Here is a 25,025-nt window from a genome sequence, read left to right as displayed (position 1 = left end):
ATTCCTTTTATCACATTGGTCAACTAATAAGTTTAATTAGCGATTGTGATTTTTTGCGCTAGCTCTTTATTTATGACGCGTGCACGCCCATACCAACTCACGCGCCTTTAGTGGGGGAGGGGGGCATGCCAAGTCGCATGCCTTCGGTGGGAGTGAGGGGGACATTTTCTTTCGCGTTAAAATGCTTTAAAAATACATTAAACGCTGAGCTTAAATCTTCACTGTCCCCTCCCCCCCACCCTGATGCGTGCAGTTACTAATCGCTAGATGCTACCACTATAGGCCGTAAATATTACTGCAGTGGCCGGGGAGATCGTGGCTGGGGGGGGGGTCAGGGTAGTAGTCCAGCCCCAGCCTGCCAAGGTGCCACCTCGGCCGGCTGGACAACCTAGGCGAGGCCGGAGGCTCTGCACGGGACTAGGCCTCACCACGCCACTCTGTCAGGTGAGTACTTTGTGCTATACAATCGATAAATACTGCTATAGAGTCAGCATGTAATACTGTAGTGATAGCAGGTACAACCACAGTCTGTATGCACTGCTGTAATCATAGCAGGTACAACCAGTCGGTATGCACTTCTGTAATCATAGCAGGTACCACCACAGTCAGTACGTACTGCTGTCAGATTTTTGAGAGTAGTTTTGAAAAAAAATGTTGGCCCGGGCAACGCCGGGTATATAAGCTAGTTGTCAAATAAATCAGAAACCGTTTTTCCTGGATCATCAAAAATGAGGTATCCGGGATTTTTCGAGTTTTTGGATAAATCTTAAATTGAGAAAAACATCTCAAGTACGGACTTGTGTTATCAACATCACATGCTGCTTGCAGTTTCATCGGTGTGCAGTATATTTCTAAACATATTCTGCTGTAAGTTGTATGCTTCTTAACGAGTATATGAGTTCAAATAAGCTGCAATGTTGCATACTCTACATTAAATCTAAAACTAAAAAAGTGAAATACCAATTTATTTGTAAAATTGTGGAGAAAAAAACATTGATGAACAAAATAGTTGGATAATTTTTGTAAAAAATAGCTCAAAACACATGCTAATATTGCACACATTTCATTTTCAACCGAGGAACACATGCCCACAATGCGCTTTGAAATTACAAGTTTAAATTATAAAACAGTCATCAGTTTATTAACATCTTTCCTCTTATTACAAATCTCGAATTCTTTGACTTTTAACATGTAAACTTTACAATTACAACCACAAGACCTTGTTACTTTCACGAATGGGAGTAGAGTCTGTTCATGTGCGGTGTTGGATGCTCTCCTAAAGCCACAAGCTGTCCAACACAGCAGGGTTCCTGAGATTCCAACACTGACCGCTGTATATCCAAACAATACCTATATTCCACGGGCAAGCGTCATTAAAACAGTTCAAGTTATAGAAACAATCAATATGGAAAAGATGAAAAATCGACTCGCTAATTTATGTTAATTGCACATGAGGTAAACACCAAGGAAAACCTAGGCACGAATAAAGAGACCAGTCTGCTCATAGTCCTAACGGGCTTGCAAGTGCTAATGTGTTCATGGCCACATGCGCAATTATGTACTCGATGGATGGACACCAGCAAAGAGGATCTGGGCAGAGCTGGGGGTGAAAGATCTATCGTACTTGACGTGAGATCTCAACACCATTTTCGTTGCACAAACAATACATAACTTACTTCTGCGTTTGCCCAAGTGGCCCAGACCTTGTTAAATGTGAACACGTTTCACCAATGTATACTTAAAGAGTGCCCCTCTTCAGAGTAATCAGAGCCTTTGGAAAGGGTGCTCAAACTGTTCGGTTGGACAATGTTAATTTATATCCTGCTTTGGTTTACATTTTGAATTATTTACCAGCTCATGTAATAATCTCATGACCTTTCTAAAACAAGTTCCATCTTTTGAAATTCCAGTACATATGATTTGTGGAGTGGTGTTGCCACTGTGTTTGGTGTTAAGTGATGCTTCAGATGCTGTTAAGATATGGAACTGGCTGTGAAGTTAACTAAATTGTGTGCATTGACTTGAGTTGTAAGTTTGTTTGAACTCTTAAAGTACACCTACATCAGTTCCAACTAACTTCACTGTGCCATTCAGGCCAGCTCAAAAGGTGGCACTACCAAGAGATGCAACTTCTGCAATGGTATAAAAACAAATGGCGCAACTGCAATCTGCTTAAAACCACTACTCTAAACGCTGCAACAGCAACCTGAACGAGATGTAATGACATCTACTTAAACGGCCACATAACAGTATAAGCCTAGAGAGAGCTTATTTCACCTGTAAGACACTGTAAAAATTGAAGAAAGTGCTTGGATGCACATGCAGTTATACATAGGTTCACCTCTTAGGCAAACAAGTACCTTTAAAGAAAGGTGACATGCTGGTAGGGCCCACCAATGTTGGTTTTCATTTTGATTAACTTTGTGAATAACTTACATTGGAAATGTTGCATTCCCTAGGGAGCAAATTTAAGTGCAAGATGTGATAACTTTTTTGTAAATTTCCCAAAACATAGGGAACGATGGGTAAAAGTGTTTAAATGCAGTGTTCTGAGCATTTCCTTTAACATTGGTATGCATGCAACGCAAACGACTAAAACAGTTATGGTACCACCGCACAAAATCTACCTTGAATTCAATTGTAGTTTTGGCAAAAGGTATTTACTTTAAGCAAACCCAAACAAGTTAACATAACACTGATGAAACAAGTTATGAAATCAACATTTTACATTTAACAAATGTTTTAAATAAGCCCGTAACTACAATGTAAATGAGTATTCCCCAATAGGAGGAAGATACCATTACGTTTAAGACATTTGTGCATAAAATCCAGAACAACTGCCAAAATCTGTTCCACGCTGCTGAGAGCTGAAGCATCACAACAGCCAAAGTGCAAGGGCTGTGAAGAACAGCAACTCACCTCACTTCATTCTTCATCTAGTCATGAGCACTGCTCAGACAAAATATAACGTCTTGGCCCAGAGACTAGCACACACCATAGTCACTTCAAGAGTGTGGTTCGCAAAAGCGTGCATCGTTACGCGCCACCAGTACTGGTTATAGCCAACACACACACGGTGGACACTGATGAAATAAAATGCACACAATTGCAAACTGGTTTCGCGTTGAGTAGAGGGTACACACGAGGAAAAGCCACACAGGACAAGGTCTTTGCGATGCCGAGTCGCATCAGCGCGTGCCAGTGTACGCCCTCCAGATAGAGGCCATGGAGGCGACTGCGGAGGACACGAGACCGCCCGCGTTGCTCGCAGAGATTGGCCCCGAGTCCTGCAGGCTGGTGCCACCGGTGGTTGTGAGCGCAGTGCTCTGACTGGGGCTGCCTTCCAGTGCCCGTGACGGGATGTCCATGAAGCGTGGGTTGGGGACAGTTTCCCAGTCGAGCCCCAGGTCCGTCTCCTCGTCGGTCGTGTCCTCCCCATCGCTGCCCTCAGACTGACTGGCTGTGCTGGCGTCCACCAGCTCCATCGAGTCCTCCATGTCGGCCGTCACCTCAAATGGCCCGCTCCTGAAGGCAAGTGTGCGAAGCCAGTGAATTCAGAGACGATACACACGCACTGCACTTTCGGCCCATGATAATGCAGCCATGTGTTGTTTTGTTCATACTACATGAAGCAGTGTATCATGTGAAAGGTTGCCAAGAAAATGTTACTTCCAAATTTTAGACAAAAACACGATGCTAGATTGGAAAAATATATATTTTTTAACACTAAAAAGTTGTATCTCATGGCTAAAGGCACATACATATAGAATACAATGTAAAGGATAACACAATGTAAAGGATGACATACTTTCAAGGATCTGCAAATCTCAACAAGATCTGAAAATTGTCCAAAATTTTAAAAAATCCTAAAAATGGAAATCCAAAATCCATCCTTACTAGGTAATAATAAAAATGATCAGACTGCCATTGTATTCCAAGTACTCATCTGACAATTGAGTCATTGCACAAAGAGAACAATGACCATATTCACTGAAGGGACACATCATAATTGAAGGCAAAGGTGCTAATACCATGCACAGAAAATCTCACCTTCCTAGGCTGCTGTTGTCTGGCCTCACCATGTACATCAGGTTCTTGAGCGGACGTAATGGATGCAAAAGCTCAGGGTCCACATGCTGCAAGAATCAGTGTGGAGTGTGTCAGCAACTCATGGGAAACAGCAAGTGAAACAGGTGGCTGGCTGCTAATCTAAGACACTTGGATGTGAGCAATGCAGGTGTAAAGGTGGCTAAGAATGTACTGATCAATTTGCAGTATGTTCAGAATGTGGTTGCTAGGGTGTTAACCAGAACACCTTCTTCACATCATATTACACCCGTGTTGGCCTCCCTGCACTGGGGCTTCCAGTTTCACATAGAATACCGTTTAATATCCTATTGTTACCTTAGAAATCAGTGAACCATCTTGCCCCATTCTACATCATTGACATGCTGCACCCATGTCCCCTCAAGTTCCCTAAGATCTGTGGATGTAGATCTTCTCTTCATTCTCAGGTCAAGGCTTCGCTCTATGGGTGACCGAGCTTTTTTCCGTGTAGCCCCCAGGCTATGTAATGCTCATCCACGAGATATCAGGGATCTCGCAGTCTGTAGACATTTTAAAATGCATCTTAAAACCTATGTACACACTTCCACTTATGAAACTTTAGAATTAATTTAGTAAGTGGATTTTTTTAATGTATTTATAAATTAATAATTTTCATGCCGAGTGTCTGCTGCTGCTGTGTCCTGTACAGCACTTTGAGATCCTTGATGCAAAGCGCGACATTCATGGAATTATTATTATTAAATTCAACAGGGTGTGACTGGCACTGGAATGGAAAAGAAATTGCAATTAAACAAAAAACTCAATTACACATAAAGGGGGTCATAATTAATTGTAGTGTCCAATGATTTCCTTTTGGCCAATAATAGAGTGTGCAATTCTCTATCCTCAACAGTAAGGTCTGGCAAGAGGTGGCCGGGTGTCTCAGAGGTCAGAGCTTTGAGTCTATGAAGCTGAGATACTGGATTCAAATACGGGTTTCGGCCACCCACGATTAAACTGGATACTGAAGTCGAAATTAGTGTTTTATCTTAGCCCAGTCACTGCAGGAAAAAAATCACGTTAAATTTGTTATTGAATATGAATTGGCTAAATTCAAATCTGAGGAGTAAAATATCATTTTGACTGTGATGCGTACAATTGTACAATATGAAGTGTGCACCCCTACTGACTGAAAAGTAAAAGGTCACGTTAATGATTATTCAAAAGTCCTGTGAAAAATCTCTTCCACAGCCGTTGTCTCATGCATGGAGCACACTGTCCAGTGTAACTTGTTTCATGCCATGATGCAGAGTATAATGGAATAAGTTGAGAAAAGAAAACCCAGAAACCTCTGGCATATATCACCTTATAATTTAAAACCAATAATTGTTTATAGCCTTTAAATTTCTATACTTGTTATTTCAGCTTTCTTATACCAATTTGGCACCAACAATATTGATGCTAAGCAAACATTAAACTCTGGAAATGTAAGTGCGTCATCTGATAAACCTGGTAAACATGTGTGGTTACAACAATGCAATAACAGAGAATGTCCTGCCGCTTTCATGTTTAAAGGACAGCGCACTCCGATTGTTGTCCAACGAGTGTGGAGATATGAGCGTGATTGTGTTTGGCAATGTCTTCTGTGTCATAATGAGTGAAAGGATGAAGTGGGGCAACTTACATCGACAATCGTGACCAGGCACCCTGTGAGAGTGGAGTGAAATGTGCAGGCCTCTTATGGCTGCTGTGGCTGTGGTTTACCTGGGAGCAGCAGAGGTGTAGAACATTGGTGTTGAGCTTCTGCACAGCCCGAATGAAGCGGTGACGGCTTATGTCCTCCCGGCAGAACTCACTGTGCACCAACAAACAAATCAGCATTACTGAAACACATTGCGACAACAGTAGAGGCTTCAGCTTCAACAGGCGCACATGCTTTCAAGTAAATATTTCAGTTTTGCTAAAGATCCATTTTATGCAATCATGAAATAGTGTTCAATATTCATACACAGTAGATTAGTAAATAATTCAATTTAAAACGTAAAACAGGCTAAGAAAATTAAATTCCTTGTGGATTTTGGAAAACAACCTTGATATATAATTGTTCAACCTTGTATCACTGATAAATGACATTCAAATTGATAAAACAATGATACAATTGAGCAATTTTGGAATTGGCACAAGTTGTGCCTTAAATAAAGATAAAATTCAGATAGTTATCATATCAGGACAGATAAAATATCACATTCAAAAGACATTAGGAAAAGCTATATTTTGATAGTCTGTTGTTTTTAAGAAACCAGTGTTAAATCCTGAGTGAGGGTGAAGGCTGGCCAGCCTTGGGACCTCACCTGTAGCAGAGCCTCTGGGGCAGGTTGATGCCCAGGATGTGAGACAGCACGGACACCAGCTGAGCCGTGTGGCACAGAGCGGCTGTGATGCGGTACGCCGGGCTGCCCTGCTCCAGCACTGAGACAGACACCCAGTCTCGTTATACAGGGGCATCTATCTATCTATGAAGTCTGGCTTTTTGCAGGATGGCGTGGTATGACCAGCAGCAACTACCTCGATTGACTCAGTGCTGATATAATGCACCAGGTACTCAATTTAGGCTAAGTCAACTTCCAAAAACGGCTGAGGTTATGTTTAGATCCCAATTGCTGGTAATCTTGACCGCAGCAGGGAGGTGAACCTCCATCGCTAGAACGTATGCAAACATGTACCCTACAGAAGTATCTGCCGCATAGGCAGCACCATCATCACCATGAAATGCAAGAACCCGCCAAACTCACCGGGTTCCTGCGTGGAATTCCTGCGTGCCTCCACCCAGCTGTAGTAAGGTGAGAAGTCTCCGTTTTGCGGCAGGAAGATGTGCGGCTGCACCACGGCCACACACACCTCCCCATTGCCCTCTGTGTAGACCCAGCGGCCAGACTGGTAATTGGTGCGCCGAGCCTCCGCCAGCTTGTCCACCGTGCTGCTCTGCATGGCCGCCTCTGTGCTCGTTCCCGCGTGAGGCCTGCTGCACCGCCAGACAAGCGCGCACACGCACCACCATGCAAGCCATCACACACCCAGCACGCAAGCATTAATGTTTGTGCACAAAAACCACTAAATAATTTTTCCGATAAATTCACGCATATATATATATTTTCGTACATAATGAACAAGTGTACACATCTTATTATGTGGCGAATAAAAGCCCGGATATGCCAATTGATGGATAAAAAAGAGCGACCCAAAAAAACCTCTCAAACTCCTAGGTATGCACTTAGGCTGCATGCCCTCGGCTGTCCAACACGATTTAGAAGTCTCATGAATGAGAACTACACCAAATTAGTATGGCCTCCATTACAGTGTCCTAGTTGCCTAACAAACATTTCCTATAGTGCCACTACAGCGGTTGTAATGGGGTATCAGAATGATTTTAAAGCATGTTGTTCTCAACGATAATTTCATGAAATTCTTGTTGTACAGCCCAAGACACATGGCCTAGGTACCTATCTACAAGAACTCTTTAATTTTATGGTTGCATCTTTATTCACAGACACAGCTGCTTAGCGTTTTCATACTTAATTGCAAATCATTCAATGGCTAGAAAGCAGGAGTTAATTGGGATTCACTTAACATACATGAAGCTTAGGTGACTAGAACGGATAATACATCTTTGAATGAAATAATGCAAATGGTATTACATTTCTCTCACTTTAATTAAACTTTGTTATATGGAATGGATCATGGGCCTTTTACTGTAAACAATTTGCTCACTTCAGCAGCGGTAGGTTATGGATAACACAATTAACTTACCGTATCAGTGGGCCTCAGTTTTTATTTAACGTAAAAACATTGTATTTCAGATTAATCATATCACCTCAGTTACAGGATAATACTCATCGATGATTAATGTTGGCCTAAGGGGTTTGGCATTAGACTGTTAAATGATTTAAAATGTCTTCTACCCAGAGATATTTCCCCTACTAGTAGCATTTATTTACAGGCTGTGTGTATTTAAACATAAAAATAGATAAGATCCATAACTACAAGGCCAACTGTAATACATTTGGCAGGTAATCAGATCTAGTCTTGGCAAACCCCAAATTTCAGCTCCTGAGATGGGCAAAATAAGGAAATCATGTCACCGCTTTACATAATGCAACAATCCGAGAATGGACAGTGCACTGAAAGGAGGGGACGAAGTAAAAACGGCAGACAACTAGCAATTAGAACCCACAAAATAAAGATTAAGAAAAAGAGGGTTATGGAAATAGGGGAAAATACAAAATGGTAGAACACATAGAACTCTGCACAACCATTCGGAAACGACACACACACATTAAGATGCCATCCTAAGCAATGAGCATACACGGTTGATGGTAGCCTTCGACAGCCAGATGAGCCATCATGCACGACAGAGAATTATAAAACTAGAGGAGGAATTGTAAACAGATATCTATAAAAACTCGCCATTGCATATTTGCTTTTATCAATATAGATGGTAATTAAACTCCCGCACGACTTAAATAACTGTTAATGGCAATGTGAAACAAAATGTGATCGCATTAAATAGAGGGGCACTCCTCAACATGACCCTGTTACCTGCATTTCCTACGATTAGCTAATTAAATTAACACTGTATAAAGAGGTTTACTGAAATCAATACATAGTGAATGCGCAAGTGATGTTTTAACGCATATGACAAATGAGCCCTCACAGTTGTATCCAACACCTTTCTTGGGATTTTAAATTTGCGAAATTATAGGTGGAAGCATGAAATTAAAAAAAAACGTGTCAGGTTTCTCTTTGTTAATACAGATTGATTATACCTTGGAAGAGCATTTCAATCTGGTGTTGCCTCTTAATAAAAATGCATTTGCACTACTTCATCATAACACAACATGGAGTAGAAGTCCATAATGGTTTTTACAGATACACCTAATCTATGAATAAAATACAATGTGCTGATTCCAAGAATTGTAACCACAAAACAAACAAGTGGTTTTAACGACATGTAAAAGGAACTAACATTATCCACTGAAAATGGTCCTTAAAAATTAGTGTAGCCTAGTGGCATTAGTTTTACGAAGGAAAACTTTGGACTGGTTTTCACTGTACTGGGTATTATCAACAGTGTGTGTTATTTTCAAAACGAATAGATGATGGTTCATCACTTGTGCAAGAATGGCAGAACTTCCCCTCGTATAAAGATGAGCAATATTCAGAATCATATGTGCGCGAGGCAAATCCTACACTCCACATCCACAGCGACTGGCTGCTGTACAGATCTTCACACCTACAAGGACAAATCTTGGTCTATTGACAGTGGAGACTAGTGGCCACCTTTCTGATGCCAGATCAACGAGTCCTTCCGAGCACACCTTCCCATTTGTAACTCTGAAGAGTCAACGGGCTCGCGACCATCTTCCCAACCTCCTCCACCCATTGAATACCCCAACAGAATATCACGGTGAGTAGGGTCAAGATGCGGAAGAACGAAAATTAAAATGTTGCAGTTAATGCACCAGTGTCACGCAAGTACGAAATCTCATGTTTCTCTTAATCAGCTTTCACTAATTAGTGCGCCAGCATACTCAGAAGATTCCAACTCTGAGGTCTCCATATCAGAATATTTATTTATACTGGAGAAAACCGATGAGCTATAATCCTCTTTTTCACAGATGTCCAGTAGGAGTAGGAAAGAACGTTACAACAACAACAAACAATACAAAAACAAAATAGAAGTGCAAAGTATAGGAAAGGTAAGCAAATCACTAAAAGTATACAAATAAAATCTTGATTTGAAGCTTTCGTGACTGCAGGAATCCATACTCTTTGGTTCTTTCGGTAGGTAGAAAAATAATAGATCACGACGTTTCGATCGCAACACAAGCAATCGTCATCAGGTGAAACAACCACAGCAAGAAAAAACTGCTGAAGTAGGCGAGTGATCTGCCGTGGCACGAGGTTATATATGGAAGGAGGCGGGACAGAAAGTGGACCCCGCAGCAGCACCCGGGTCACTGGAGTAAAGTGGACCACCGCAGCAGCACTGGAGAGATCGGCTGTAGGGGGGGGGAGAGAAGGGGGGGGATAGAAAGTGGACCCGCAGCAGCACTGGAGAGATCGGCTGTAGGAGGGGGGGAGAGGGAAGAGGGGGGGGGGAGGAGGCGGGATAGAAAGTGGACCCGCAGCAGCACCCGGGTCACTGGAGTAAATTGGACCCGGGTGCTGCTGCGGGGTCCACTTTCCGCCCCGCCTCCTTCCCCCCCCACTTCTCTCTCCCCCCTACTGCCGAGGACTATATAACCTCGTGCCACGGCAGATCTTTCGCCTACTTCAGCAGTTTGCTGTGGTTGTCCCACCTGACGATTGCTTGTGTTGCGATCGAAACGTCGTGATCTTTCCTCTTCTTGGTTCTTTCGGTAAAGTCACGATAAGACAGAGTCTAAAATGACTCTGTCTTATCGACAGACATGTTCTTCACCTGAGGACGGCTGCTTGCGTTGTGGCCGAAACGTCGTGAGAATTATTTTATTATGTTTTATTTTTATTATTTTATTACTTCCCTTCTACGTGACTTTACCGAAAGAACCAAGAAGATGAATCCCTGCAGTCACGAAAGCTTTAAATCGAAACGTCGTGATCTATTATTTTTCTGCCTACGTGACTTTACCGAAAGAACCAAAGAGTATAAAATCTTGACTTAAAGCTTTCGTGTCTGTTCTACCATTTCATATTCTTATATTATTTTGTTATTTTGGTAAAGGCACGTAGATAGGTTCAAATTAATAAAAATAAAATAAACAAAAAACTATGACGTTTCTATCACAACACAAGCGATCGTCATCAGGAGGTAAAAAGAGGGGGAAAGCTGCAGAGGCAGGCTGTTTTTAAAGGTTTAAAATGGGTGTAGCCCAAGGGTCATAAACGGAGTGGGCGGGGCTAGTGATGTTAATGTGAGAAATTATAAAGTTAATGTAAGATCGGAGAGCGGCCTCCACGGCGAGTGCGCGTAGGTGGCTATGTTGGTGTGAGAAATTTAACCTGTTAATGTAAAATCGGAGAGCCGAAGCCAAGCAGAAAATACAAAAATTTAAACTAACATCGGAAGGTGGCAGGATGGGAACATCAAAGCCACCTTCCGATGTTAGTTTTTATTTTTCCCCATGGAACAATCAGTTTAAAAGACAATGCATATATTATCAGATTATGTTTTTAGTTTGCATTCTGACCACAAGTATTGTGGTTAATGCAGGCATGATTCTTTGTAAAATGTTTCAGTTTGGTGTTTTAACATCTTAACACCTGTTTTGGTGCCAGAAAAAAGGGGAAAACCTATTCTCATAATTATGAAATGGGACATAATTCCTTTCAAACGGTTTATATTTGGTGTTTTAACATCATAACACCTGTTTTATTGCCAGAAATGTTTAAACTTATTGTTATTTTTTCAAACTGACAATTTTTTTTATCCATAATACATGTTTTTTGGGTTAGATCACATAAATATATGTGTCATTAAACCCGCCACCACCCGACACAGCCATTTAGTAAGGGTTGTCACAAACACAACATGCCAATTCGTTACGAGTACAGCACACTGGTGTATTGGAGAGCATGCCAACGAATTGGCATTTTCTGTTTACGTGACAAACTTTACTAATTGGCTGCGTCGGGTGGTGGCGGGTTTAACGACACATTTATATATTTACGCGATCTCACCCAAAAAACCTGTATTATGGATGATATTGGTCGTGAAAGCGTACGTGTTAAACTATTTTTATTTTACCAGGTAAAGCCCAGAGCTATTTGCTTCTTTTTCAGACACATGTCCAAGCCCAGCTTGATCAAAGTCTTGCAAGTTAGATAAGCCAAGGATTGTTTTGTTACAATGAAGTTTATTCATCTCAGCCATGATAAATCTTGCAGGTTATACACAGTATACACTAGAATAAGTTGGCCTCTGCACCTCCTTCAACCATGGTCACATGCACACAAGCTTGGGAGCGCATGTTCTCAAACAATGATGCATTTACACCAATGCTTGCAACTTTAACACTTTCCCATTGCGATGACGCATGTACGTGTACGTCATTGGCATGGAATGGGAAGAAAAACTCAAATAAAATATCTGTATCTGTACGTGGTCGAAAGACGTACCAAGGCTCCCACAAGGCCATGCGGGAGGGCGTGTGGCACAGTTTGGCGCCAGCTATCGTAGTGTGATCGTGTCACTAGTTCTCTCTAAAATTTACACTAACCGCTTGCGCATTCCGAGATTCAGCAGTAATTGAGAAACCACCCTGCAACTTGCAGATGTCTCGGAATGGGGAAAGGGTTAAAAACAGACAATAAACTTTACATACATGAGGCTGTTCACATAACTCGTATGTGTATGACAAATAACAAGTGCACAACACAGACACAACGTACGAACGTCACACTCACATGTAAGTAGCCGTGCACAGAATGGGACAGCAGGCCAGCTCATTCACGGTGCACTTGTGAACAATATGGAAGGCAGTCTCAATTCTGAAACATCACACGCACACAAATACACGTGCAGATGAAAACTCAAGTCATTGTATTAGTGATCCCTATGGTCAGCCATGCACAGTGCAACAAACCGTTTAAATATTTAAGCTTGCAGGGCAACGTTAGTCTCTGCACCATGGAGCCACCGCTCTTTTTAAATCCTTTATATTAAATGCGCTTGCTTGCTTAGGACCGTGCAAATCTTTCGGTCGTTTTTTAACCCACTTCCCGTGATCCAATCGAGCTGACATTTTCTACACAGACTCGTTGTGCGTGACAATTAATGTTCGTGAAAATTTTTTTCCAAAATTTTATACTTTTTAGGACAAAAATATTATATTTAATTACCAATTGCTTAATGGTGCAATGCAATCATCTGACCCATAGGTGGCAGCCATCTCAAGCCAGAGGACGAGAGGACTCTAGCCGCCACGCATATAAAGGATTTATAGTGAAAAACTTTGTTTTTACGGGTTATACTTATCAACATGAGTAGGTATGTGAGCAGCTTTTAATCATAATATGAAAACAAACCATCTCCAGTCAATCCAGTGCTTCCTGAACAGGGAATTTCTTGGGAGGGTCCTCGGATTTAAATTGGCAAAATTCAAACCAAAGTGAATCGTTGTTCAAGTAAGCCTCGGGGATATCATCTGCTGTGCGCAGCACTGAACCATTGGTGTAAATCCCACATTCCTTTCGCAGGGATGAGTCTAATCGGAGAAAAGCTAATGGTAACTCTCCACAAAGTGCTACTCATCTTTTATTAACCGTGGAGAGATGAAGGGCTCGTTCGACCAGTTTCTACCTCGAACTACGATGGGTTCTCCAACGTAGCTGCATGAGCTCTCCGTGAGTTACGCGCCATGGTGGTGTGCAGAAATGCTCTACTTCTCTCACTCCATTCATCTCCATGCCATATTGATGCTTTTCTCACTCCGTACATCTCCAAAATCTTACTTCCCACATCTCCGCACTACATCCGTCTCCGCCGCTCTATGCATGGCCTGGAGCTCACTTATGAAGCACCTCTATAAAGCTTCATGTTACACTGCGTTGTGACAACTCCAACTGTGATGCGCTATGATGAGATCACCCTGTGTCCTGCTATGTTGGGATGGCACTACTGTGTCTTTGTCAAGAGGACACCTGCTGTTTTGGGATGGCCCTGCTATGTCCTGCTGTGTGGGATCGACTCCTACTCGCAATATAAAACCAACTCCCGTTGTGTTGGAATAGCTCCTGCTTTGTCAGAACTCCTCCTGCTGTATTGAGCATCAAGCTGCATGTAGGAAATTGGGAGAAGAGCGTGGCGAAATGTATTAATAAAAATAGGTATATGTATTCAGAAGAGCTAGAAGACAGATGTATTCAATCGAGAGAAAATATTAAGAATAGAGATAGAGAGGAAAATAGAGATATAATCATAATTGAGGTCGTAGTGAGAATGAATGTATGATTATAATAGCGTGCATATGCAGATCTCACGAATTTCATGTTGTGTGCATTGAATATTTCACCTGCTAGGCCATCTCCACTGACCTCCACCCCAAATCTCCATGTGTTATGAGTACAGACTACATGCTGGATAAGATGGTTATTAAATGAGTCTGCAAATAAAAACCTGTCCAGTTTCATGATAAAGGTTTCTGGGGCTGTTTGTGTAATGTGTTGTGTTTCTCTGGTGTTTAACGACACGAACATCTGACTTGCAATGCAAATAATTGGATCTTGAATATTGGTCGCAAAAGCATGCATGTTAAATTGACCTCACGGTTTAACACATAGGCTTTCGCGACCAATATCATCCATAAAACATTTTTTTTTGGGTTAGATTGCGTAAATATATAAATGTGTCATTAAACCTGCCACCACCCGACACAGCCAATTAGTAAGGTTTCTTATGTAAACAAAACATGCCAATTCGTTACCAGTACAGCACACTGGTGTGTTGGAGAGCCAAGCCACAACATTTACAATCCGAGTACGTTGTTTCGCCAGTAATTACAACTAGCTTCATCAGGCGACTGCCAGATTTGTGGAGAAGTCCACCTGTTTCGTTCCTTAAATAGAGGCGTAGATGCGATGACAACATTTGTGCGCTCTTCATTCGCGAAGTGGGGGGGGGATTAATGAATATGGTATTCAACGTAGATTATACATGCGCATTATGGGATTGTGTGTACGATAATAGCCTTACCAACGGTAATCGCTATTCAAGTAGGATGAACTGTTTAGGCATGCATTTAAACAATGTATTACTTGATGATTTGCTTCCAAGCAGCACTAAATATAAACGGTTAATATTTTTACTTCTCTCAATTTCGATAGATTCTCTAAGTCTTGGCCAGTAGTAACTAGCTTTGAACAGAACTTCAACATTATCAAAATCAATTGAGTGTCCTTGTTGGCACGCGTGTTCTGCTACTGCTGACAGTTGTATTTGGCAGTATTTAATATTTCTTTGGTGTTATTTGTCTCGTGCTGATCATTCGTCCTGTTTGCTCAACATATTTGCCACAAGTGCAATTAATCCGGTACACACCCTTTGTTGATAGCTTCAGTAATACATCTTTTGTACCAGATATTAATTTCTGTATTTTATGTACCGTGCCAAATCTGACTCGGATGTTTTGTTTTTCCAAGCATCTGACTAGTTTATCAGTTACTCCCGCAATGTATGGTATTTTAATAGTTTTAATTACTTGGGCAGTTTCAATTTGGTTTTGGCATTTAATGCCCTGTTTATTTGTGCATCATTGTAACCATTCAATTGCAGCGCTTCTTTAACATGTTTAATTGTACTTCTCAGACTATCACCATCTGACACTTTTTTAGCCCGATGATGGAGCGTATTGATGAGAGTGGACTTCTGTGCAGGGTGATGGTGCGACTCTGAATTTAGATAGGTGTCAGTGTGCGTTTTCTTTCGTTAAACAGTACTTACTCATGATTGCAAAACCAGTCCTGCCAGGAGTTGACAGTTTCTAATTGTTTAGTTATCCACAGAAAGAAAGGATTGCCAGATTCCTACTAGATCCAAATTTAAACTGGATATTCAGTGTACCCCTAATATACCACAGAATAACTGACATGTCTCGACATAATGAATATCATTGGCAAAGGGCCTCTCCAAATCTGGCAGCTCTTTGTGGTGTCGTTGAGGCACAAGTAGCCTAATAAATGTGGGGGTTTCCCATCCCAAAAAATGTTCAAAGCCACATTGGCAACTGAAGTTCTGATTACAATATGACATGGTTCTAACTGAGAACCTGAGCAAAGTTCGTAACATTTCCATGGAGTGTTGTTTACACCTCCAAATGCTGTAAAAATGTAGATGCACAGTTTATAAAACTCTCATGTGCTAGAACCTCCCCAACTGTATGTTGATAAAAATAAACTCTCCCTGTCGTTTGGGATACTCTTCATATCTTTGACACTCTCATTGAGAGGAATGTCAGAACTCATAATATCCACCATAACGTGCTGTTTTTGGGGAAAAATGTAATCCTTAATTGCTCAGTTCCAACAAAAAATGATGAAATAAAGTTGCATTTTTTTTTTACACCATGTAATTCACAAAGTCAAGCACAAATTATTCGTCATTAATCAAATTGTCACGGCTGTAAATACACATAGCATACGAGCTGGATATGTTAAAATAACACTGAAGTTAATGATAATTTGTCATTCTTTTCTGATTTTATTACCATTTGGATTATAAGTGAGCCATTAATTTGCCGTCTACATATGTATGGCAAACACGGCAGGTTGCCTTTTCCAAAGTTGCCAAATACACGAGCACTTGGCCTCAGGATATTCTGCACAAACATGTCTTAACTCTCCGATACTGTGTTCAATAACAACACCACAAGTAAAAACACTGCTCTTTGCGATTTTTCCCTCACACTGCCCAACATGGGAATTCCCACTCATCGTCCTTTTCCGCGGGATTTTATAACCTTGCTCAATTCAAGAAACGTTTCAACTTTAATCCATTACAAATTTTACAGGATCGCTTGTGTTCGGCCATTTGACATTTTTGGCCTCAGGGTCTGTGCTCAGTAAGGGAGGGTAGTAATAAAAAACACACCCCCCCTCCATCATGTGCACGCACGTACACATATCCACGCACAACGTCTGCACAAACATCCTATCTCGCTCACACGTGCACGTACACTTTCTGCTCACACACAAACAGCCCCACGATGTACACGTCCGTGTGTGCACACACATAAGACAGCAGGCCCTGTTCCACTTGCATCCCCCCCCCCCCGCAGCGAGTGAGCGTACATACCCTGGGCGTGGCAGGGCCTCGGTGAGTGGGAAGATGGAGGAGGTGAGCTCACGGACGTGCATGCGCCGCGCCGTGCCCAGCGCCTTGAGGCGCTCAATCAGCTCGCGAAGCCGCGGCTCGAGCCAGTCCCGGCGGCGGCCTAGCCGGCGCCGCATCGTCTCCTCTTTCTCGGCGTGCTTGCGTGCACGCAGGGCATTCCGCACATTTTCATCCCGTTGGCGCTGCACGTGAGCGTTGTCTGGTGAACGCATGCACGCGCACACGCAGGCAACAGGGATGGAGGCCACACGAGCAGAAGGGTGTCCCATACAAGGGACTGCATGTGGGTAGAAAAATATGCATGCGCAGAAAAGTATGTGCAGCTCTTTATCGCCCAATCTTAATGGTAAACATCACAATACATTCAATCGATTCTAATACTATTTGTAAACGATGAAAACCTCAATAGATAGAAAAGTGAGTGCAGGTCAAAGTCCCGAGAGTGATCATGAAGAGCTTGTCCATATAAAGTCCCTGAGGCATAAGACAACATAGGGGAATGACAGCTATACCCAATACTGATGTCACCAACAAGGATATACAGTTTATGCATGTTTTATCCATTTTCTTTCTGTCAAAAAATATAGCCACTATTTTGAGTTGTTGGTCTAAAAAAAGGCTGCGTGGATTGCACATGCATAATGGCGATGTCACGTGACATGCAAGACATGATGGGAGGTGATCCCGTGTTCAAAATTGTGCATTTTGCGGTCTAAAAATCACGTTTATTGTCTTATTATTACTATCAGAACATATTGGTGTGTCTGCTGTGTAATCAATGGCATAGACAGAGGCATTTTACAAGAGTCAAGACAAACGTGCATGAGGCAACTTATTCTTGATAAAGGTAAACTTGATCGGTCTGCAATTTTGTGCTTAAGGGCATGAGAGTACCTTCAGTTAAAACTCCATCTTTAACGCTATGAAGTCTAAGCAATGCCTCCCAGGTGTTTTTGTAACAGCCAAATCCCAGTGGTAATGACTCAAGTCACGTGTGGTTCAAACAACTGCACCTTGCTGTTGCATGCTACATTTAAATACTGGTGTGGCCCTTTTGACAGCATGGGCAGAGTTTAAAAAAAGACTTAGCAAGACAGAATTGTGCCTTAGTATAGCTTAGCACATGCTTCATAGGCATTCATGTCATGCTGGAGACTAATGTTGCACCAGCTCATGTTCAGATAGCCAATCCAAACAGAGTAAAAACAGAATAAACTTAAGTTATCTGGCATTGCCACAGGGTTTTTGCCAGGCTAGGATTGATCTCACAGGCAGTTCATAGGATAGATATATATTTTGGTTTAACTAAGGTAACTGGCAGATGTGCAACCTGTGCTCCACACTTTATCAACTCACTGTGCTTTAGCCACCTGATGCCCTGATATTTTGAGTAGTCCTTCTCTTCCTCCCCCCAACCATCTGTGCTACCAACGCCCTGCCTCTACTACAGTCAAGGCTCAAGAACTTCCTCTTCTCCTCTGCCTGTGACCGTCCCCAATCTTAAGTGTTTTCAATTGCACTTTACTTTATATACCTCCCTTTCAACATTGCAATGCATGTTTTGAAAAACAGTTGAATTGTATGAAATATAACTTAAAATGTATGTTATGTGTACCGAATCGCCAGGTCCCAAATCACATCAGATCGTGACTCACCAATCAAGGTGTCTTTTTTCACTTGATCGATTGCCCTCTTGAGCAGATCAATCCGGCTCTTACAGCAAAGGATCTCCCACTTCTATGAAGACCACACGGGCACACATGTGGTCATTGGCATAAACATAGGTCCACATTCGTTTTTTATACCTATGCATCGAGTCAGATTATAATAAATTATTTCACTCATGATACACGTTTCAAATTTTGCATATAGAGTATTTTAGTGGATTTAGTAGATAATCTTTTTTCACCAAGCAAACCCCCTACAACACCGGGCCCTGGTGTTGTAGGGGGTTTCCCCGGTGCCAAGAGAATATGCTCAAAGTAGAAGAGCCGGTGCTAACAAGATAGGTTGGGAAAAAATATCGATTACCAATTTATGCCAATTATATGTCGTGTACATCTATGGAAATGGAAAAAACAAGACATATAATACAATCGAGACAGGCAATACCAAGGAGACATAACATAACATTGTTTTATCTATGTGGCTTTACCGAAAGACCCAAAGAATATGAGAAAATAGATTCAAACAATTCAAACGTGACAGAACATGAGTGAGTAAAGGAGACAACAAAGATAGACGGTTGCTCCAATTCCAGGTACAGACTGGCCCTCCAAACCAGTGGATCTCAACCAGGGGTACGCAAACCCCTGGCGGTACGTGGCAATGTCCCAGGGGGTACGTGAGGTGATTTACAAATGTGTGAAATTATATCATTCATGAGCCATTGGTGACTAATCATGTATGAATCTGCCAAAATAAAATAACCACAGTAACATTAAAATCAATACGGTAACCTAGAAATATATAAAATACATTTAAAAACTCATTCATTTATTTTTATTCGCTTGCAGTAACTAACTAGTTAGTATACCTCACAAAATGGACAATTGGTTAAAATAGTGATGTTCATTATTTATAAATGTATTTCTCAGAACCATGTTGGGTCAGGCACTGGGTTGAAACCAAATTCAACAAGGGGATACAGTAGCCATAAAAGGTTGAGAACCACTCCTCCAGACGATAGGAATACATTTTGCAGCATAGAAAAAAAACATTTGGAAGGTGTTTTGGATGGATTCATATAGCTTCATTACGCACCAACTTTTCCTTTTGTCTCTGAGCCTCAGCCACCTCACGAACCCTGCCAATGTCAAACACAAAGACAACATGTAACCAAGCAGCTACTCAGTCATGCTGCCACTCATACACATTGGCATTATTACCACAGCACTCTGATTTATGCAAAATAAAATCACACTAAGTCAGCTGTGATAGGTTAACAATGCTCCTGCCCTCGGCGTAACATCACAGCTATACACAGCTGGAGGACAGAGGCTGGTGGATACCACTGAAACGCACACTATGCAGGATGAGTTAATAGGAGTCATGTTGCTTGACATGCACCTAGCTCTTTGTCCGCAATTGGACAAAGGCCTCCCCACACCACGACAGACATGGCAGTTGTATGATCCACTTCACCATGCTGGACATCTGTGAATACTGGACATGTCAAAAAAGACCTTCATAGCTCCTCAGATTCCTCCAGTATGAATACATATACGGATTCCGAGTCAAAGGAAGGTCTAGAAATGGTGCAGGTATCACTCATCACTTATGTTTGCCGTGGCCGAGAATTGAGTTCATAGCAGATTGTGCTCGCACTGCATCCCCGTTACACCCCTAGGCATTCATAGCTTTATTTAAAACCCACTTCACAATCTTCGAGCATTGTTATTGATAAACATACAGGAATAATGGGTTGCGGTCTTCATATAGGGCACACTTATTTACCAAAATCCACAGATAACAAATGTACTGGTAATTGCTCTGAAGAGAATGTTAAAGAAAAATACAATTACTACCCCTACGACAAGGTTGAGTCAACACTGGACAGCAGCTATGGGACTGCCCTATGTTGGTTGGTAAGTCACCACGGTTGATCGGGGGTTTACTTTCAAATAATGTTGCGGAGGAATTATCATGTCACTCAATTTTCTTAATGCTTTTAGAGGATTTTTCAGCCCATGTGCTTTGAATGTGCAGCTGAATATATTAGTAAAACGAATAACTAAGTCACTTGTGCCCCTTACTTTTCCTGATATTGTTGCTTCTCTTTTTTTGCGATGTTCAGTTTCCCTTGCTTCTTGAAATAGCTGTAGAGAGACAGGCACAAAACACATTTTACAATATAAATTCAATCCGCTAAAACATTAAAATAGTTTTACATATGTATTAATCATGTTTACTATATGTAGGATTCTAATTATTCGGCATTCTTCTTATTGCTCATGTAAACCCCAATAAAAATTATGTGATTATCAACTTCGAGCTTTAAATTGAATGTGGTAGCCAGATGACTCAGAACGCTGAACCAGCGCTGCTAAAATCCTGGGTTTGAATCTGGATTTCAGGAAACCGTAATGAAACCAGGTTTCTTACGTCTAGAGTTGGTTATTTCATAAATGAATGACTACACAAAGAATTACATAAAATGTATTTGTTAATTCAGTAAAATCCAGTTAAGAGAACATATATATGCACTTGTTGGAAAGTTTTCCTTAAGGCATAGTCTTGTTGCTTTACATTGTCCAATTCAGTCTTCCAAGAACACTGCATCCTACTCTTGTTGGCCTCTGTATTTCATGTTGATCAAGACCAGGGGTCAGCAACCTGCGGCTCCAGACCTGCATACGCCTAAATAAGGATTGCTTCATGACGTTATTTATTAAGGACCAACGTATCACATTCACCACTTGCATTGCGGCTCTTGAAATACTGAGTTTGTTACTGAATTTGAAAAAAATGTCTCTTCTTGTTATTTTGGTTGCAGACCCCTGATCATGACAAAACTTTACTACCTGCCATAACTATACATATGATGCTGTGTTTTTCAGTAATGACCCTTCAAATTGTTTATTTATGAGCAAATCTGTACGAGACTATTGTTTAGCTTTTGTCATTTATCTCACGTTCAATGTTTCAGTCTTTTTGTGAAATAATAAATTATCATTGGTTGGTCACATATAAATACATACTATTAATTCTCGAATATCCAAATGGGTGAAAAATACTACTATGCCCACATTTTATCAACTCTGAAATGGCATTATAATTTAACAGTGAAAACTGAGGGAATAGTCCAAGTTCCCAAAAAAAATCAGCGAGAAGAGAGGATAAAATCATACATATCAGGAGTTGGGTAAGGAAGAGATTAAAAAAGAAACATCACAGCAACATTTAAATATCCCCCCCCAACTCCAAAAAAGAATGGGAATAGAAGCATTAACATAGACAAATAATTATACAGCTTAGATTTGTGGCCGTCTCTTACAGTGTCGTGAGGTCTGCTCAAATTTAGATGCTATACAAGTTACGATGACAACCATCGTCATAATCAACCATTATTATTCAGTCAGTCCGATGAACGTTGAGTGACCTTAAATTTTTCTGCATGTTCACAGCATTACCACAGAAAAGATGCAGTATTCTTGTGAAGTTGCACCGTATCCACAGGACTGACAACAGTACTGTGTATAACACCATCGGGGCTACCATGAACATTAGGAAGATTTTAGTAAACAAAAGAAAGGACTGATCTGCAGACAATAGAAAGACTCAATGAATTCTAGATTTGAAGCTTTCGTGGCTGCAAGGATTCATATTCTTAGGTTTTTTCGGTAAAGTCACGTAGGTAAAAAAATCAAAATTAATAAAAGTAAAATAAAATAAAAATCACGACGTTTCGGAGGCAACACAAGCTTCCGTCTTCAGGTGGAACCGTCACAGCCACGACAGCTGTATCAAGTAAATGAGAGATTACAAGAGCTACCACTCCGTATATATAATGGTTGAAGAGGGGAAGGGCCAAGTACGGCACACTTTTTTATTAATATGGTAAGGTGAGGTTTAAGACTAAGAATAGAATGCATAACAATGAATGGGGCGACCCCACTAACAAGAGGAAGCACAGATGAAAAGGTTGCAGATTAAGAGTTACACAGAATGCACAGAGAGATGCGTGTACACACACACAGCTTATATTTTAATTTGAGACGTTTCGTTTGTAGTAAGGGGATCATAGTTATTGTCTTCAGACTAAAATAAAAACGTCTCATTTTAAAAAAATACTGTATAGGCACATCTGCTCCAACTTGTTGTCACGAGCCTGTACATTCCCAGCTACCCTCATTTAGGAGAGAACATCCCTATAATGACAACAGTTAAAAATAAGAATGGAAGTATTTCAACAATTTTTGTCGTAGTAACACATCCATTTTCCATTTGGATCAAATGTCTAATATTGGACTGGAGTTTCACAAAATAATAACTCAGCAATTATTTTGACAGCGCAATAAACCACACAGCTGTGTGGAGGAGTTACCACATCCATCCATATAGGAGACCAAAGTCAAACATCAAAACATGCACATTACATAACACGAGCTATACAAAAAATATATAATCACCCTACACAGCTTCTCTTTTTAGTAGTACAGTACGTGGCACGAAAGTAGACATATTTAACTAAATAAAAAATAAGTTCACAGCAGTATTTTAATATAACGACTGATTTGTTCGAATTATCAGATGTGTGTGGTATTCCAAGTGGTAGAAATGTTAACATTGACAATGCTTACATTCATTTGCAAGTGGTTTTACATAAAAGATATAGCACTGAAATGACAGGCCCGTGTTCTCTAAGATATGTTCAACTTATACAATTAGGCAGAGGTGGGACAAAGTCATTGTTATGCAAGTCCAAGTCGAGTCGCAAGTCAGCAAATTCATGACTCGAGTCTGACTCGAGTCCAAGTCACATGACTCGAGTCCACATCTCATAGGTGGGACAAAGTCATTGTTATGCAAGTCCAAGTCGAGTCGCAAGTCATCAAATTCATGACTCGAGTCTGACTCGAGTCCAAGTCACATGACTCGAGTCCACACCTCTGCAATTAGGTGTCATTATTAACACAAACGAAGCTATTTCATAGCGCTCCACTCTACTGATATACAAAATGTGATTAGAAGCCATATCGTTTCATGTTTTCTTGGAAAGCCATGGCAATCTGACAACTAAAATCCGAGCTACACGCGTGCGCCACGTGCTTTGATCAACATGTGAACATACACTTGTTGATGCTTTCACACTCCTGTCACGTGCAAATATCACGAAATGCCAGACAAAAATAACATTTAAGTATCACCTCGTGAGACAAAACACGCCAAAAGTAACTCTGTTTCTCACACACACTCAGTGCTCACGTCAGAGTACATAGCGGGCATTCCACCCCAACTCAATTCACGCGACACCCGTGTCTGTTGCTATCAGGTCCAGATGACCGCACAGTCAGCTTGACAATCCACATCCTCCTCAAATCCCACACAGCTTGACAATCCACAACCTCCTCACATCCCACACAGCAAACAAACCGCACACATCTCCTGCACCATCGCTCACCCTCTCCATACCCAACATTTCACCGCTGTGACTCACATCATCACACAAAGACAAAGATACCCCCCCCCCCCACGTATATTGTCAACAGAATGTTGGGGCAAACGCCTATGAAGGCCGGCACGGCACACGAGGGAGGAAGTGGCGATGTTTTACATTGAGGCTTAGTCGACCTCATCATCACACTCGCACACACCATCACATCCCACCACGAAAGGGAAGCTCGCCACACGCCTCATGGAACCTGACGTCGCACAGCCCAGCGCCTGGCACTCCTCACACCGCGCCAGACAAACCTCGTCTCGTCTCACACCTCGTCTCGTCACACACCACTTCTCACACCACTTCTCATACCTCGTCACTACAAACAATACTACAGAGGAGGCAAGTGCTGTTCGGGAGCACAGATCAACGCCAGAACGACGCCCGGCCGCCTTTGTCTCCCCAGTTGAGATGTTTACACACCGCACCAGCTACTCATTTGAGGCCGAGTCGACCTAGGGTGTTGGTGGCCGTGAGCGAGAATCGAACTCGGCTCGCCGGGTTTCGTGGCGCAGCGTGGCGCTCCCCACGACACCCCCGCTACTCGTCAGCCCTCACACTGGCGTGGGTCACACCTCGTCACATCCACTCCTCACGCCTCGCCGCGGCCGCCTTTGTCTCGTCGCCGCGCACCTCTCGTCCCCCTTGCCGTCCATGTACGAGAAGTCGCCCTTGTGCACGCACGAGGCGCACGTCAGGCGGCGCCGCGAGCTGCTGCACAGCGGACATCGCTCCACGGCCACGGAGATGGCGAGCGGCGGCCCGTGCGGAGCCGGGGGCCGCTGCGCGAGTCGCGCGCCGCCGCCTCCTCCTTCGCCTCCCGCTCCCCCCCGTGCTGCTCCCGTCGCCATCGCTCCCCCAGCGTCGTTCCACTTCCTCCTCCTGCTGCTGCCGCCCCCCACCACCACCACACCCGGGTAGCGGGCGTGCCCCCCCCCCCTCTCTCCT

The 25,025-nt window shown here is 42.1% G+C and overlaps 1 protein-coding gene across 4 annotated transcripts; it reads right to left on the bottom strand.

Moving 5' to 3' along the window:
• Positions 1-948: 948 nt before the first annotated feature.
• Positions 949-24,982, bottom strand: ATG14 (autophagy related 14). Of its 4 annotated transcripts, none has more exons than XM_078858086.1 (11): positions 24,711-24,982; positions 20,671-20,733; positions 19,679-19,721; positions 18,571-18,652; positions 16,877-17,114; positions 12,493-12,576; positions 6,840-7,069; positions 6,399-6,516; positions 5,812-5,902; positions 4,051-4,136; positions 949-3,525 (listed from the first exon to the last, which is right to left on the bottom strand). In XM_078858086.1, exons 1-11 carry the CDS (start codon positions 24,926-24,928, stop codon positions 3,189-3,191), a joined length of 1,590 nt encoding a protein of 529 aa, XP_078714212.1. In that variant the 5' UTR covers positions 24,929-24,982; the 3' UTR covers positions 949-3,188. The 4 variants fall into 4 exon arrangements, with proteins under 4 accessions (XP_078714212.1, XP_078714213.1, XP_078714214.1 ...); XM_078858087.1 differs by having other exon boundaries at positions 6,840-7,066; XM_078858088.1 differs by lacking the exon at positions 12,493-12,576 and having other exon boundaries at positions 24,711-24,981.
• Between the last annotated feature and the right edge of the window lie 43 nt (positions 24,983-25,025).

The sequence above is a fragment of the Lampetra fluviatilis genome, chromosome 7 (genome assembly GCF_964198595.1).
Source record: "Lampetra fluviatilis chromosome 7, kcLamFluv1.1, whole genome shotgun sequence".
NCBI lineage: Eukaryota > Metazoa > Chordata > Hyperoartia > Petromyzontiformes > Petromyzontidae > Lampetra > Lampetra fluviatilis.
The sequence above is the reverse complement of the archived record's forward strand: the minus strand, read 5'-3'. Positions and strand labels throughout refer to the sequence as shown.

Coding starts and splice junctions, on each gene's coding strand:
- ATG14 (XM_078858086.1), bottom strand. CDS start 24,928: ATGGCGACGGGAGCAGCACGGGGGGGAGCGGGAGGCGAAGGAGGAGGC. Junction 12,577..16,876: donor GAGGCCCTGCCACGCCCAGG/GTATGTACGCTC, acceptor GTGATGTTTCAG/AATTGAGACTGCCTTCCATA. Junction 7,070..12,492: donor CTGTGCACGGCTACTTACAT/GTGAGTGTGACG, acceptor CTGGCGGTGCAG/CAGGCCTCACGCGGGAACGA.